This window comes from Neofelis nebulosa, chromosome 2, assembly GCF_028018385.1.
Source record: "Neofelis nebulosa isolate mNeoNeb1 chromosome 2, mNeoNeb1.pri, whole genome shotgun sequence".
NCBI classification, from domain to species: domain Eukaryota; kingdom Metazoa; phylum Chordata; class Mammalia; order Carnivora; family Felidae; genus Neofelis; species Neofelis nebulosa.
The window spans coordinates 124,947,921-124,964,423 of NC_080783.1; the positions used below are offsets into that span (position 1 = coordinate 124,947,921).

The 16,503-nt window shown below is 37.5% G+C and overlaps 1 protein-coding gene across 15 annotated transcripts in view; it reads left to right on the forward strand.

The window, feature by feature from the left end:
- Window positions 1–16,503, forward strand: part of PHTF1 (putative homeodomain transcription factor 1) — a 90,899-nt gene that overhangs the window by 54,067 nt on the left and 20,329 nt on the right. For 6 of the 15 annotated variants that reach the window (XR_009257824.1, XR_009257825.1, XR_009257827.1 and 3 more), the window contains exons 18-22: window positions 1,792–1,947; window positions 3,411–3,506; window positions 3,944–4,069; window positions 4,633–4,763; window positions 15,004–15,074. Coding sequence is in view for 6 of the 15 variants with exons in the window: in XM_058716167.1 (XP_058572150.1) it covers window positions 1,792–1,947; window positions 3,411–3,506; window positions 3,944–4,069; window positions 4,633–4,653 (399 nt within the window). In the remaining 9 variants the exon portion in view is untranslated. Of the gene's footprint in view, window positions 1–1,791; window positions 1,948–3,410; window positions 3,507–3,943; window positions 4,070–4,632; window positions 5,157–15,003; window positions 15,075–16,503 lie in introns of those variants that run through there. The other 9 variants (XM_058716167.1, XM_058716170.1, XM_058716169.1 and 6 more) reach the window with 2 other exon arrangements.

Sequence of the window (16,503 nt, forward strand, 5' to 3'; positions counted from 1 at the left end):
ACATATATTTTCTTGTATTTATTTGACTTATTTCTTTAAGTAGGCTCCACACCCAATGTGAGGCTCAAATTACAACCCTGAAATCAAGAGTTGCATGTTCTACTGACTGAGCTAGCCAGGCACCCCAAATTTTACATATGTTTTAAACCCACAAGATATAATGATTATTTTTTGTATTCAGTTATTCATTTATATTTACCTACACATTTACCCTTTTCATTGCTTTTCATTAGTTCTTGCATTTCTGTGTTTTTTTCTGGGATTTTTTTCTTCCTGTTTGAAGAATCTGGTTATGAATTCTGTTCTAGTATGTTTGAAAATGTCTTTTATCGCTTTCTTGTTTAAAGGATGTTTTCACTGAGTATGCATTTCTAGGTTGCCAATTACTTTGAATACTTTTGGGATTCTGTTACCTTTTGATTTCCGTGTTTTATCTTGAGAAGTCAGCTGTTAGTTTTATTTGCTGCTCTTTTAAAGGTAATGTCCTTTTTCTCTGGTGTTTTTTTTTCTTTTTTTTTCTTTCAGTTTTTAAAATTTACTTATTCTGTAAGACAGAGAACATGCGTGGGAGTGGCAGAGTGACAGAATCCCAAGCATGCCCCGCACTGTCAGTGCAAAGCCCGATGTGGGGCTCGAACTCATGAACCATGAGATCATGAGCTGAGCTGAAACCAAGAGCTGGACAATTAGCCAGCTGAGCCACCCATGCACCCCTTCTCTGGCTGGTTTTAAGAGTTTTTCTTTGTGTTTGATTTTATAGCCGCTTGGCTGTGGTTTGTGTGTTATATATTGCCGCACAACAAACCACCCTGCTGAAGAGGTGGGCCTAGGTTGCTACTAACTGTTACTTTCCTACTCTAGTTATAACTGATTGGCAGGGGTGAACACCTGACCCAGACTAAGCCAAACGTATTTAGAAATTTAGAAATTAGAATTTAGAAATTTTAGAAATTAGGACTGAAAACCTGAGATATAACTGGTGGCCTTTGGAGAAGAGAGGGTCAGTAGGGGTCAGTGGGGCCAGTAGGGTGTTATGGGAAACCAAAGCTGGAGCGAGCCAAACTTGCAGGGAGCAGTAAACAAGTGTCATGCAAAGCAACAGAATTAACTAAGAGGAGTGGAGATGGGAGCCCAAATGGCCCTTGAGGAAGAGAGGCAGAGAGGGGAGCTGCGCTGTGACTCCCTGGTTTCAAAAGGCCAGCATTTGGTTTCTGTGAGGATTCTCTGTATATTTTCCAGTGTGTTCCACTTTACCTCAGGCTGGCTTGAGTAAATTTTGAAGCAAACAAAAAAACACAACTTTTACTAGCAAACTTGACACGTAATACTAGGCATTTGATAAATGGTAGCTGCTGCTGCTGTTGTTACTTGGATCCTAAAATGGAGTAAAGAATTGATCCTCAGGGTTTTCGAGTCATACCAGTAGGATGGGCCACATGTCTTAGGAAGGCCTACTGGTGATAATGCAAATTTAACACTTTGAAAACGGTCACCATATAATTGTGAGTGGGCACATGAGTGGTTAAAAGGCTGGAAATGTGTTTGTCTGATTTTACTTCTATGTTTTCCTCCTTTGCTACTTCCTCCTTTGCTGTCTGGAAAAAGTCTAGGAAACCTAGAGAAATAGGTAGGGATTAGTTAAATAGATAAGGCTTTATATGAGTATTAAAATTCTGCTTTGAGTATAAAATATTGGTAACTTGTAAATCTTTTTAAGTTGCTAGAGTAAAGGAGTAATTATAGATTTTGAGACAAATGAAAAACCTAACTTTTTGTCGGTTCTTTGTATAGGTTCTGCAAGGGCATAAAACTTTCCTGAATGATGCTTATAATTGGGAGTTTTTGATCTGGGAAACAGCTTTACTACTTTTCTTACTGCGTCTGGCCTCATTGGGGTCTGAAACCAATAAGAAATACAGCAATGTTTCAATATTACTTACGGAACAGGTAACGATTGGTCCTTGTTAATTTAGTTCTGTGGTTAGAGATGGCATAAGATTTGTGCAGAAGATTCAGGGTTGAGTCTAGATTTAGCACTTTCTAGCTATATGACCTTACAGGTGACTTTGCTACTATATAATTATTTCCTCCTTATAAAATGAGGGTTTATAATCTTCCCCACCAGCTCCCAGGATTGTAAGAATTAAGATCTAATGGATTGAAAGTAGTTTGTATATTATAAAGGTATCTTTATTTGTGATAATGGAGCATGCTTTAAGTCTCATATTCTGCATCAAGTATTAGATCTTTATAGTACTTGTCATTTAAGCATGTTTTTAATAAGCTCTTGAATTTCTTCTGTATCAGCCATACATTCAAAGTTTAGAAAATACTTTCTCTTTAGTATGGGAATAGATATTAAGACTGGGAAATGTTTCTTATAAAGACAGAGTAGTATAAAGGGTTTTGTTTTGTTTTTTTTTGTTTTGGTTTTGATTTCATGGTTATCCATAAGTTTTACATAAATACATTTGGTATCATTAGATTTTCTTCTTTTGCCTGAGAATTATAGTGGGAGAATATTTCCATAGGAGAAAAAATAAAGAACTAACAAGTTAAAAGCAGCTTTCTTCTTATGTTTCATTAATGTTTAATGAGGATGTTATATTATGTGGGTGTCACCAAAATGAGTAGGTAGAGCTTTTGAACTTAAAAAGTTCACATGTTAGGGGCGCCTGGGTGGCGCAGTTGGTTAAGCGTCCGACTTCAGCCAGGTCACGATCTCGCGGTCCGTGAGTTCGAGCCCCGCGTCAGGCTCTGGGCTGATGGCTCGGAGCCTGGAGCCTGTTTCCGATTCTGTGTCTCCCTCTCTCTCTGCCCCTCCCCCGTTCATGCTCTGTCTCTCTCTGTCCCAAAAATAAATAAAAAAATGTTAAAAAAAAAAATTAAAAAAAAAAAAAAAAAAAAGTTCACATGTTAACTGTTAAGTTATAATTAACATTACACTTTTCATTGTTTTGATAGTTAAATTGCTTCATATTTACTTAAAAAAAATTTTTTTTAATGTTTATTTATTTTTGAGACAGAGACAGAGCATGAACGGGGGAGGGTCAGAGAGAGAGGGAGACACAGAATCCGAAGCAGGCTCCAGGCTCTGAGCTGTCAGCACAGAGCCCGACGCAGGGCTCGAACTCACGGACTGTGAGATCATGACCTGAGCGAAGTCGGACGCTTAACCGACTGAGCCACCCACACGCCCCTACTTTTTTTTTATTCACGAACTGGCTTTTCTTTGTCAGATGTGACTGCGTGGTCTGGACAGTAGGGTATGTGACATATATGTTTGGTAGAAATAACTGCAGGAATTTTCAAATTTATTTTATTTGAAAATATTACTTTCGAATCTGCCAAACTTAGTGCAGTATATCTTTTTCTGTGACATTTGCCTTGATCTCTCTTTTTTTCCTTAGATTAATTTATATCTTAAGATGGAAAAAAAGCCTAATAAGAAAGAACAGCTTACTCTAGTAAATAATGTATTAAAGCTGTCCACCAAGTTATTGAAAGTAAGTAATATCCTGTGATCTACTTTCACTAGCACTTAAATGAAATCAATGCTGTACTTATTGGAGAAGACCCTCGTAACAGATGGCTGCTGGGCTGTGTACATTCACAATGTCAAGTTGATAGTTTTGGGTTCCTGACTATGTAAGAAAAATTTCCCATCTTGTTACCAGGTTCTGATGATTGCTGATGTCTGTCACATTTTTCAAATTATATTTAAAAAAAAAAATTCACAACATATTGCTTGAACCCACCTTTAAACACTTAGCTAGTGGAAAGTAGGTGAGAGTCCATTATAGGTCTTTTGAAAGCAGCTGTTGAACATGAAGGAAGGCCTTACACACTCATCCGTACCCAAGACCTAAAAACCAGCCCAGAAATCACTGGTGGCCATCGATAGGCCATGTATTTCATCTCCATTCTTTCATGTTTTTTGTAGGAGCTGGACACACCATTTAGACTCTATGGACTGACAATGAATCCCTTAATCTACAATATCACACGAGTAGTTATCCTTTCTGCTGTCTCAGGTGTTATAAGTGATCTTCTAGGATTTAATATAAGAGTAAGTGTGACTAGTACTCTGTGGCATCTGCTTTAGTCTTACTAAATATAATAATCCTTGCTCTTCGCCCTGTGAGTGTGTGTGTGTGTGTGTGTGTGTGTGTGTGTGTGTGTGTGTGCGCGCGCGCGCGCGCATCTGTGATTGAGAGAGAGACAGACAGACTAGGGGACTGGTGTGGAAATAACTCTTCAAGTAAAGAAATATACGTTTTGATGGCGGTGCACGGGCTAAGTTCTTAGCTTAAGTTTTCTCATTTGACACAAGTACAATAGACTGCTCTTGAACGAAAAATCAAGTTTGAATCTCATGTTAATCTAACAGCATGGGCTGAGGAAGGGTCTGCCTCTGAGAGGCAGAATGAGTGCATACCCAAAACCCGTGAACTGCAGTATGTCACTTTTGACCCTAGGAATTGTTTTTCATCTAGGTTTTTCATCTATGGTGTTCTAGAGTTGCTACTGTTCTTATGTAAAGGGTTCTTGGTTCAAAGTCATGTAAGTGGACCTGTAAACTCCAACTGTTTGTCTTAAAACTAACTTATTTTGGTGATTTTCTTTTCTTAGCTGTGGAAAATTAAGTCATAAGCTGAGTCATGTGCCTGGACTCTCCCCTTGTTGGCACCGGTACTTACCCGTTAAGGAAGGAGACGGCTGCAGAAACCCTGAGATACCTACCTGCTTGTTCACACACAGAGGTGCTCTCAGCTCTGCCTAGTCTTATGAATGGTGTTTTCAGAGGAACAAATCCTTTTCCAACTGGGCATGCATGCCAAAAACTGTGTTTTCATGGTTTTCAAACAATACGAATAGTCAGGAGACTATTGTGTGTTATGGTAACATAAGGGCAACTTTCTAAGCTAGGAAATTGATTTTGGGCATTTCAGTGCTGTGACAGTTATATTTACTACAAGTAGTCTTTTGGGTTACTAATGGTAGATGCCCAAAGCATGAAGAAACTATCCTCTATTGGAAGTGGCAAATTCAGTACTTTTTATTAAGTCTATACAATTGGAGATTTCTTTTCTCTAACAAAGATCAAATTTAAACTATTTTAGGTTGAACCCAAATAAAATAACTTTATTGGAGAATTTCAGTTTCTAGGCTTTTTTTGTTGTGGCAGAGAAAAAAAAAAAAACCTTTTAAATTGTGAGTTTCTGCTCAGCTACAGAGAAATTTTAATGAGTTCACAATTCTGAAGTTAATCCTAGTAACTGTGTAGTTGTTGATGAAAGAGTCATGCATATAACATGCCATGTAATTGAGCACGAGGAAGTTTAAGTGTGTGCAGTCCTTCATGTCCATCATACAACATGGTTTCCACACAAATCGTCTGAGCTGTTTCCTATCACAGTACTATGTGATAGCATTAACGGTTTGTTGTACAGCTTTCTTCTTCTTTTTTAAAGTTTATTTTTATTTATTTTGTGAGACAGAGAGCCAGCAGTGGGGGGGCAGAGAAAGAGGGAGACAGAATCCCAAGCAGGCTCTGCAGTGTCAGCACAGAGCCCAGTGTGGGGCTTGAACTCATCAACTGTGAGATCATGACCTGAGCCAAAATCAAGAGTCAGACGCTCAACTGACTGAGCCATCCAGGCGCCCCTGTTGTACAACTTAACATAGCCAACCCTCAGCACACTTTCAGGTCCGTGGTGTCTGTACTCAGCCAAGCTATGCCTTTGATAATTTGGATTCTCTATCAGTGTCCCCTGTTACACACACGTGTCTACATATGTTCATGAAAATTCTCATAGTCTACATATAATTCTTTTTATTTTTTATTTTTTTTTTTTTAATTTTTTTTTTTTTTCAACATTTTTTTATTTATTTTGGGACAGAGAGAGACAGAGCATGAACGGGGGAGGGGCAGAGAGAGAGGGAGACACAGAATCGGAAACAGGCTCCAGGCTCTGAGCCATCGGCCCAGAGCCTGACGCGGGACTCGAACTCACGGACCGCGAGATCGTGACCTGGCTGAAGTCGGACGCTTAACCGACTGCGCCACCCAGGCGCCCCCATATAATTCTTTTTAAGTTTATCTGCTTTGAAGAATTTCTTGAGGCAAATTGAAAGTCTGAACATTTTAAGGATGAGAATTTATTAATTTTTCTTTTTTTTTTTAAATTATTTTTTTAACGTTTATTTATTCTTGAGAGAGACAGAGACAGGGTGCCAGCTGGGAAGGGGCAGAGAGAGGCAGACACAGAATTGGAAGCCGGCTCCAGGCTCTGAGCTGTCAGCACAGAGCCCAGTGTGGGGCTCGAACTCACAAACTGTGAGATCATGACCTGAGCTGAAGTCAGCCGCTTACCTGACTGAGCCACCCAGCACCCCAATTTTATCTTATTTTTAATTGAAATACAGTTAACATACAGTGCTATTTGCAGGTATGCATTATAATGTTTCAACAATTTTAGACATTATTCAATGCTCACCACATGATAAGTATACTTTTAATCCCTTTTGTGAATTTTTAAAAGAAAATAATTTAGAAACTTATTACATGTAAAGAATGTACCCACACAAAATCAGTATACCAGTTACACATATTCTAATGTGCAGGAAGATTTTTGAAGTTTAAAGATGAATTTCTCAAGAGTCCCCAGGGATTGAGGTCAGACCTCTCTGGTTTTATATCCTTAGCTCTGCCACTTATTAGCTTCATAATGTAAGACAAATTCCTTAACCTCTTTGCATCTCAATTTATCTGTTGAATGGGGATAACTACCACCTAATAGAGTTTTTAAGGTTGAATGAGATTATCATGTAAGGTACTTAGTACAACATAATAGTATGCAGCACTTTATAAATCCATGACAAACCTTTGTTGTTACTATTTAAAACCTTTTAAAAATCTTTCACCAATAGATTCCTGTGAAGATAGAAACATAGGAAGCAAGGTTGCTGAACTAGGAGGGATTACCAAAAATTTGCAGCCATTTTAAATGCCTCATGAGAGTTATAATTACTTTTAAAGGTACCCCCCCATAATAGTGATTTGCCTGTAGAAGGAACTGTTTTGTAAAGGCACTTCAGTGTTTCATCAGATGGCTCGTAGAAGTCTTGCTTTTATTATTTTCTATAAGGAACAATAGCAACTGTGTCAATGCGAGATTGAGCTCAGTGCGAATTTCAGATGAAGAATGCTTATGCCTGTATCTTTCTCTCCTACAAAAAAGTGCTGTTTGGTTTTTATTTGCATTTTTACACAGTGAATTCTTTAGTTTAAATGCAGTATTTAGAATAGTTTACTCTTGTGGATTTCAGTTAGTTTTGATAGTGTATAATTGATTTACATTATTTTTCAGGTAGATAAAATTATATGTAAGTATAGTCGCTCATGTCAGGAACAGGAATCATTCTTGATTCCTTCCTCTTCCTCACACCTCACATCCAGGCACCAAGTCTTCAAATAACTATCTTCTAGATATTTTTCTAATCAGTCTACCATTCTTCATACCCACTTCTACCAGCCCAATCGATGTTATCCTGTTTTTTGAACAACTTTATGCTCCTTTGCTCTTACATATGTGTGGCCCCCTGGCCCCTAAGCTCAATCTGTTCTTAACAGAAGTTAATGTGTTTTTCCTAAGATGCAAGTCTCACCATTTAGAGTCTATTAGTGGCTTTACTATTACTTTGAAGACAAAAATCCAAAATACTTTCAGCAATGTGTACAGCCCCACCTTGTTGAGAAAGATTTTTGACTCTATGTTCGAAAGATACTTTGGCTGGGTATAAAATTCTAGGTTTTTTAAAAGTTTATTTATGTATTTTGAGAAAGACGGAGAGAGTGTGAGTAGGGGGTGGGGGCGATGGGGCAGAGAGAGAGGAAGAATCTCAAGCAGGCTCTGTGCCATCAGTGCAGATCCCGACATGGGGCTCAAACCTATGAAACCATGAGATCATGAACTGAGAGGAAATCAAGACTCAGATGCTTAACTGACTGAGCCACCCAGTGCCCCTAAAATTCTGGTTTTAAAAGTGTTGTTGCTCTACTGCTCTCTGGATTGTGTTGTTTCTGAAAAGAACTCTTGTCATTCTTATCTTTGTTCCTCTGTATGTAATTTTTTAAAACCTCTGCTGCTTTTAATTTAAGGTTTTCATCATCAAATTTGTGCAGTTTCATTACAATGTGCATTGGTGTGGTGTTCTTCATGATTTTTGTGCTTGGGGTTTGTTGCACTTATTGGATGTGTGTATATTTATATAGTTTAATTTTCGCTATTATTTCTTAAAATAAATTTTCTATACTCCATGCTCTCCTACCTCCTTCTGGGACTCCCAGTTTATAAGCATAATACTATGCTTGAAGTTGACCCACAGCTTACTAATGTTTTATACGTTTCCCAGTCTTTTTTCTCCGTCTTTAATTTTGGATAGTTTCTGTTGCCTTGCCTTCAAGTTCACTAACTTATTCTTCACTAATTTGCTGTTAATCTTACCTAATGTATTTTTGCCTATGGAATTTTTTTTTTTTATCTTTCATGCCTCTCCTTAATATGCTATTTCTTTTCTCTACCTTGTTTAATATAATATATTTATAATAGAAATAGTAAATAAGGACATTAAAAGAGTTATCTGTGTCATTTTGGGGTTTGTTTTCAATGATTGATTTTTTTTATTTTGGGTCATATTTTCTTCTTTGCATGCCTGCTAATTTTTTATTGGATGTGAATTTTATACTGTTGGGTGTTGGATTTTTGTGTATATGGATGTGTTGTTTTTACATTCTTTTAAATATTCTTGAGCTTGTTTTGGAATATGGTTAAGTTACTTGGAAACCGTTTGATCATTTCAAGGCTTTTAAGCTTTGTGAGTTGGGCCAGAGCAGCCTTTAATCCAAGGCTACTTTTTCCCCTATGGAAGCAGTATCCTCCTGAGTATTCTACCCAGTTCTCTGTTTATTAGGTGAGATTTTTCCAGTTTGACTGTGGGAATACAAACTCTTCCCAGCTCAAAATTTGCCTGCTTCTTTTGGTAGTTCTTTCCCTGTTGTTCAGTATTTCCCAACAAGTATTGTGCTGGTCAATACTTACCTAAAGACTTGAAAAGAACTCTCTGCACATTATTTTGGTATTCTCCTCTCTATGCAGCTGTCTTTCCTCTGGTACTCTGCCCTGCAAATTCCAGCCATCTTGGCCTTTGCAAATTCTTGACTGTGTCTCCTGAACATAACGAGGCTGCTTGATTTGGTTTAGGTTCCCCCTTCCTGCCCCACAACCTAGAAACTGCCTCTAAGGAGGAATCTGGGGCATTCATGGGGCTCAACTCATTTAATTCCTCTATCCTGTTTTATCTATTGTCTAACATCAAAAACCCGTATTTCATATATATGTGTATGAAAAATATATACGTACATATATATGAAATATATATATATAATATATATATATATTTTTTCCTTTTTTCCCCCCAGTTTTTTAAGTTGTTTCCATCTTAGTAAATGGAACAAAATTTACTCAGTTTCTCAGGGTTTATTCTTGGGGTTCCTCTCTTTGCCTCCATATCCAATCCACCACCAAACTGTGTCAGTTCTACCTTTCCACTGCTAGTAGGTTAAGCCTCCTTCACTTTCACTTGAGTTGACATGCTAACCCTTTCCACTCTTGTCTCATACAGTTGGTTCTCCGTAGCCACATGAATATGTTTAAAAATATGGAAACTATATACTTAGGTTATTCCTACGCAAGCCCTTCCTGGCTTTCCCTATGGTGGCCTCCAAGGTCCTTCATTATCAGGCTTGCCTCCTTTTCCAACTTCACTCCTCAATGCTGTACAATCACACTGGCCTCCTTCTGTTCCTCCATTATACCAAGTTCTTTCTTCTATCACATTTGTGCCCAGAATACATTTTCTTATGTTCTCCCCTGAATGGCTGCTCAGCTGTCTGTTCCTCTGATGACCCTAATTAGCTCCCCGTCTTTCCTTGTTATCAGTTATATGGCCCTATTCATTTACTTCAGGGTGCTTGTTACAATCTGATTATCTTGTTTATTGTAACTGCAGAGAAGTCCTTTATTTCTTTTTAAAAAATTATTTGCTTTTAATTGAAGTATAGTTGATATACAATATATTAGTTCCAGATATATTAGTTCCAGATAGTGATTCAACATTTACATATATTACAGATGCTCACCATAAGTGTAGTTGCCACCTGTCACCATACAAAGTTACTGACTTTGTGCTCTTATTTTATATATATATATATATATATATATATATATATATATATATATATATATATATATAGTGTTATTATATATATACTATATATTATAGTACATTATAGTATTATTGACTATTCCCTATGCTGTACTTTACATTGCTGTGACTTATTTATTTATTTTTTTAATTTTTTTCAATGTTTATTTATTTTTGAGACAGAGAGAGACAGAGCATGAACGGGGGAGGTTCACAGAGAGAAGGAGACACAGAATCTGAAACAGGCTCCAGGCTCTGAGCTGTCAGCACAGAGCCCGACGCGGGGCTCGAACCCACGAACCGTGAGATCATGACCTGAGCCGAAGTCGGACGCTTAACCGACTGAGCCACCCAGGCGCCCCTATGACTTATTTATTTTATAACTGGGAGTTTGTATGTCTTAATCCCCTTTTCCTGTTTCACTTATTACCTTCCTTTCTGGCAACCACCACTTTGTTCTCTGTATTTATGAGTCTGTTTCTGTTTTGTTTGTTTTGTCTTTTAGATTCCACACCTAAATGAAATCATATATTTGTGTTTATCTTATTTCACTTAGCATAACCCCCTTGAGGTCTATCCATGTCACAAATGGCAAGATTTCATTCTTTTTTCCCCCTTTTTTATAGCTGAGTAATATTCCAGTTTGTGTGTGTGTGTGTGTGTGTGTGTGTGTGTGTGTGTGCGCGCGCGCACGCGTGCACACAATATCTTCCTTATTCATTCATCTGTCATTGGGTACTTAGGTTGCTTCCATGTCTTGGCTATTGTAAATAATGCTTAAGTAAAAAGATGGGAGCATGTATCTTGTCAAATTAGTGTTTTTGTTTTCTTTGGGTAAATACCCAGTAGTAGAATTACTGGATCGTATGATATTTGTATTTCTTTAATTAATTCATTTTTCTAACATGAAATTTGTTGTCAAATTGATTTCCATACAACACCCAGTGCTCATCCCAACAGGTGCCCTCCTCAATGCCCATCACCCACTTTCCCCTCCCTCCCACCCCCCATCAACCCTCAGTTTATTCTCAGTTTTTAACGAGTCTCTTATGGTTTGGCTCCCTCCCTCTCTTTTTTTTTTTTTTTTTTTATCCTTCCCCTCCATGATGGTCTTCTGTTAAGTTTCTCAGGATCCACATAAGAGTGAAACCATATGGTATCTGTCTTTCTCTGTATGACTTATTTCACTTAGCACAACACTCTCTAGTTCCATCCACGTTGCTACAAAAGGCCCTATTTCATTCTTTCTCATTGCCAAGTATTATTCCATTGTATATATAAACCACATCTTCTTTATCCATTCATCAGTTGATGGACATTTAGGCTTTTTCCATAATTTGGCTATTGTTGAAAGTGCTGCTATGTATTTCTAATTTTTTGAGGAACCTCCATGCTCTTTTCCATAGTGGCTGTATCAAATTTACAATTCTGACAATAGACCAATAGTGCATGAGGGTGCCCTTTTATCTGCATCCTCACCAACACTTGTTATTTCTTGTGTTTTTGATACTGGCCATTCTGACAGATGTGAGGTGATAGCTCACTGTGCTTTTTTTTTTTTTTTTTTTTAATTTCCCTGATGATTATTGATGATTAACATCTTTTCATGTGTCTGTTAGCCATCTGTATGTCGTCTTTGGAAAAATGTGTATTCAGATCCTCTGTCCATTTTTATTTATTTATTTATTTATTTATTTATTTATTTTCAACGTTTTTTATTTATTTTTGGGACAGAGACAGAGCATGAACGGGGGAGGGGCAGAGAGAGAGGGAGACACAGAATCGGAAACAGGCTCCAGGCTCCGAGCCATCAGCCCAGAGCCTGACGCGGGGCTCGAACTCACGGACCGCGAGATCGTGACCTGGCTGAAGTCGGACGCTTAACCGACTGCGCCACCCAGGCGCCCCACCTCTGTCCATTTTTAAATTGCATTGTTTGTTTTCTTGGCATTGGGTTGTATGAGTTTTTAAATATATTTTGGATATTAATCCTTACTAAATATATTTTTGCAAATATCTTCTCCCATTCTGTATGTCTCTTTTTTTGTTGTTGATGGTTTTCTTAGCTGTGAAAAAGCTTTTTATTTTGATAGAGTCCTACTTGTTTAGTTTTGCTTTTTTTGCCCTTGTCTGAAGAGATAGATTAAATACTGCTAAGACCAATGTCCAAGAGTATTACTGCCTGTATTTTTTTTTAGGCGTTTTACAATTTGGGATCTCACGTTTATTTTTGTATATAGTGTATAAAATGGTCCGGTTTCATTCTTTTGCATGTGGCTGTCCAGTTTTCCCAACACCATTTTTAAAAATGTTTATTCATTTTTGAGAGACAGACACAGAGTGTGAGTGGGGGAGGGGCAGAGAGAGAGGGAGACACAAAATCTGAAGCAGGCTCCAGGCTCTGAGTGCACGGGGCTTGAACCCATGAACTGCGAGATCATGACCTGAGTTGAAGACAGACACTTAACCGACTGAGCCATCCAGGTCCCCCCCAGCCCAACACCATTTGTTGAAGAGATGGTCTTTTCCCCATTGTGTGTTTTTGCCTACTTTGTCTTAGATTAATTGACCACATAAGTGCTAGTTTATTTTGGGGCTCTCTATTCTGTTCCATTGATTTGTGTGTCAATATTTGTTCCAGTTCCATAGTGTTTTCATGACTATAGCTCTGAGGTATAGTTTGAAATCTGGTATTCTGATACCTCCGGCTTTGGTCTTCTGTGAAAACTGCTATTGGTATTTTGATAGGGATTGCATTAAATTTGTAGATTTTTTGGGTAGTATGGATGGACATTTTAACAATATTCTTCAGTATGTGAGCATGGCGTATTTTTTTATTTGTGTCGTCTTCAATTTCTTTAATATCTTACAGTTTTCAGAGTACAGGTCTTTCACCTCCTTGGTTAAATTTATTCCTAGGTATTTTATTCTTTTTGATACAGTTGTAAATGACATTGTTTTCTTAATTTCTTTTTCTGATGGTTCACTAATAGTGTATAGAAATGCAACAGATATCTGTATAACTTTGCATCTTACAACTTGACTCATTTATTAGTTCTAATAATTTTTAGTGGAATCTTTAGGGTTTTCTATATCTAGTATCATGTCATCTGCAAGTGACAGTTTTACTTTTTTCTTACCAATTAGGATGACTTTTATTTCTTTTTCTTGTCAGATTGCTGTGGATAGGACTTCTAGTACTATGTTAAATAAAAGTGGTAAGAGTGGACATCCTGGTCTTTTTCCTGATATTAGAGGAAAAGCTTTTAGCTTTTTACCTTTGAGTGTGATGTTAGCTGTGTTTTTTTTTTTTTTTTTTTTTCAATATATGGCATTTATTATGTTGAGGTATGTTCCCTCTATCCCCATGTTGTTGAGAGTTTTTATCATGAATGGATGCTGAATTTTGTCATGCTTTTTCTACGATCTGTTGAGATGGTTATATGATTTTTATCATTTTTTGTTGATTTGGTGTTTCATGTTGACTGATTTGTGGATATCGAACCATCCTTGCATACTTGGAATAAATCTCACTTGATCATGGTGAATGATCTTTTTAATGGTGTTGTTGAATTCAACTTTCTATTACAGTAAAACCTTGGTTTGCCCGCATAATTCATTCTGGAAACATACTTGCAATCCAAAACACTCATATATCAAAGCAAATTTCCCCATAATAATTAATGAAAACTCAGATGATTCGTTCTATAACCCCAAAATATTCATATAAAAATGATTTCAATACTGTAATATAATACAAAATAATAAAGAAAATACAACACACAAAGAAAAATGAACAAATTAACCTGCAGTTACCTTTGAAAACCTTCATGGCTGGTATGAGGTAGACAAGAGAGGAGGGTTATTGTGTAGGATGACTTTCACTAGCACTAATGAATCATTGCTATCTTTTGGCTCAATGGAATCTTTTTCTGCATGGGGGCCATTGTATATGTTCACACAGATATTAACTACAGTACAGTATAAACTCTTGTCATATACTGCATTTAATGTAACTGGCAATTACATTAGGGTCTGTGTCTGCAGGCAGCCTAACCTAGAATGAAGCAAAGCATTTGTAAGCTTATTCTTGTATGGGAAAGCAAAGGACTGTCCATAGGTGCTCTGAAGTGACAAGAAAATACACTAGTGCCAGTTGTGGGCACTTTCCAATGTTCTGAAAAATCACTGATTTCTGCCAGACACCATGGCCTGAGACCAAGCATCCGAGTATGGGAGATGATCACCCACAATCTGATAGAGAGAAACCATTGGCTCAGGTGTGATCATGTGATGTTTGGTATTATGTACTACTCATATTGCAAGATATCGCTCGTTTATCAAGATAAAATTTATTAGAACTGTTTACTCATCTTGTGGAATACTCACAGAACAAGTTATTCGCAATCCAAGGTTTTACTCTATTTTGTTCATGACTTTTTGCATCTTGTTCATCAAGGATATTGGCCTGTAATTTTCTTTTTTCATAGTGTCTTTGTTTTGGTATCAGGTTAATGCTGGCCTTGTAGAATGAATTTGGTAGCATTCCTTCCTCTTCAATTTTTTTGGAAGAGTTTGAAGATATGTATTAACTTTTCTTTATATGTTTGGTAGAATTCATTTGTGAAGCCAGCTGGTCCTAAACTTACATTTGTTAGGAATATTTTTGATAACTGATTCAAATTCATTACTAGTAATTGGTCTGTTCAGATTATCTTTTTCTTTCCTTTTTAGTTTTGGAAGATTGTGTGCTTTGGGGCTCCTGGGTGCTGGCTCAGTCGGTTAAGTGTCCAACTTCACCTCAGGTAATGATCTTGTGGTTCGTGAGTTCAAGCCCCACGTTGGGCTCTGTGCTGACAGCTCAGAACCTGGAGCCTGCTTCAGATTCTGTGTCTCCCTCTGTCTCTGTTCCTCCCCCACTTGTGCTCTGTCTTTTTCTCATAAATAAACATTTTTTTAAGTTAAAAAAAACTGTAGGGTTGTATGTTTCTAGGTATTTACCTATTTCTTCTAGGTTGTTCAATTTGTTGGGATACAATTTTTTGTAGTAGTCTCTTATAATGCTTTGTATTTCTGTGGTGTCAGTTGTAACTTCTTTTTCATTTCTGATTTTGAGTCCTCTTTTTTCTTTATGAGTGTCTAACGTTTTATCAATTTTGCTTATCTTTCCAAAGAACTAGCTTTTAGCTTCATTGATATTTTCTATTCTTTTTTTTTAGTTTCTATTTTTTCTGCTCCGATCTTTTTGTTTTTTTAGTTTTTTTAAATATTTATTTAATATATGAAATTTATTGTCAAATTGGTTTCCATACAACACCCAGTGCTCATCCCAAAAGATGTCCTCTTCAATACCCATCACCCACCCTCTCCTCCCTCCCACCCCCCCATCAACCTCAGTTCTCAGTTTTTAAGAGTCTCTTAATGCTTTGGCTCTCTCCCACTCTGACCTCTTTTTTTTTTTTTCCCCCTTCCCCTCTCCCATGGGTTTCTGTTAAGATTCTCAGGATCCACATAAGAGTGAAAACATATGGTATCTGTCTTTCTCTGTATGGCTTATTTCACTTAGCATCACACTCTCCAGTTCTATCCACGTTGCTACAAAGGGCCATATCTCATTCTTTCTCATTGCCACATAGTACTCCATTGTGTATATAAACCACAATTTCTTTATCCATTCATCAGTTGATGGACATTTAGGCTCTTTCCATAATTTGGCTATTGTTGAGAGTGCTGCTATAAACATTGGGGTACAAGTGCCCCTATGCATCAGCACTCCTGTATCCCTTGGGTAAATTCCTAGCAGTGCTACTTCTGGGTCATAGGGTAGGTCTATTTTTAATTTTTTGAGGAACCTCTACACTGTTTTTCAGAGCGGCTGCACCAGTTTGCATTCCCACCAACAGTGCAAGAGGATTCCCATTTCTCCACATCCTCTCCAGCATCTATAGTCTCCTGACTTGTTCATTTTGGCCACTCTGACTGGTGTGAGGTGATATCTGAGTGTGGTTTTGATTTGTATTTCCCTGATGAGGAGTGACATTGAGCATCTTTTCATGTGCCTGTTGGCCATCTGGATGTCTTCTTTAGAGAAGTGTTTATTCATGTCTTTTGCCCATTTCTTCACTGGATTATTTGTTTTTCGGGTGTGGAGTTTGGTGAGCTCTATAGATTTTGGATACTAGCCCTTTGTCATTTGCAAATATCTTTTCCCATTCTGTTGGTTGCCTTTTAGTT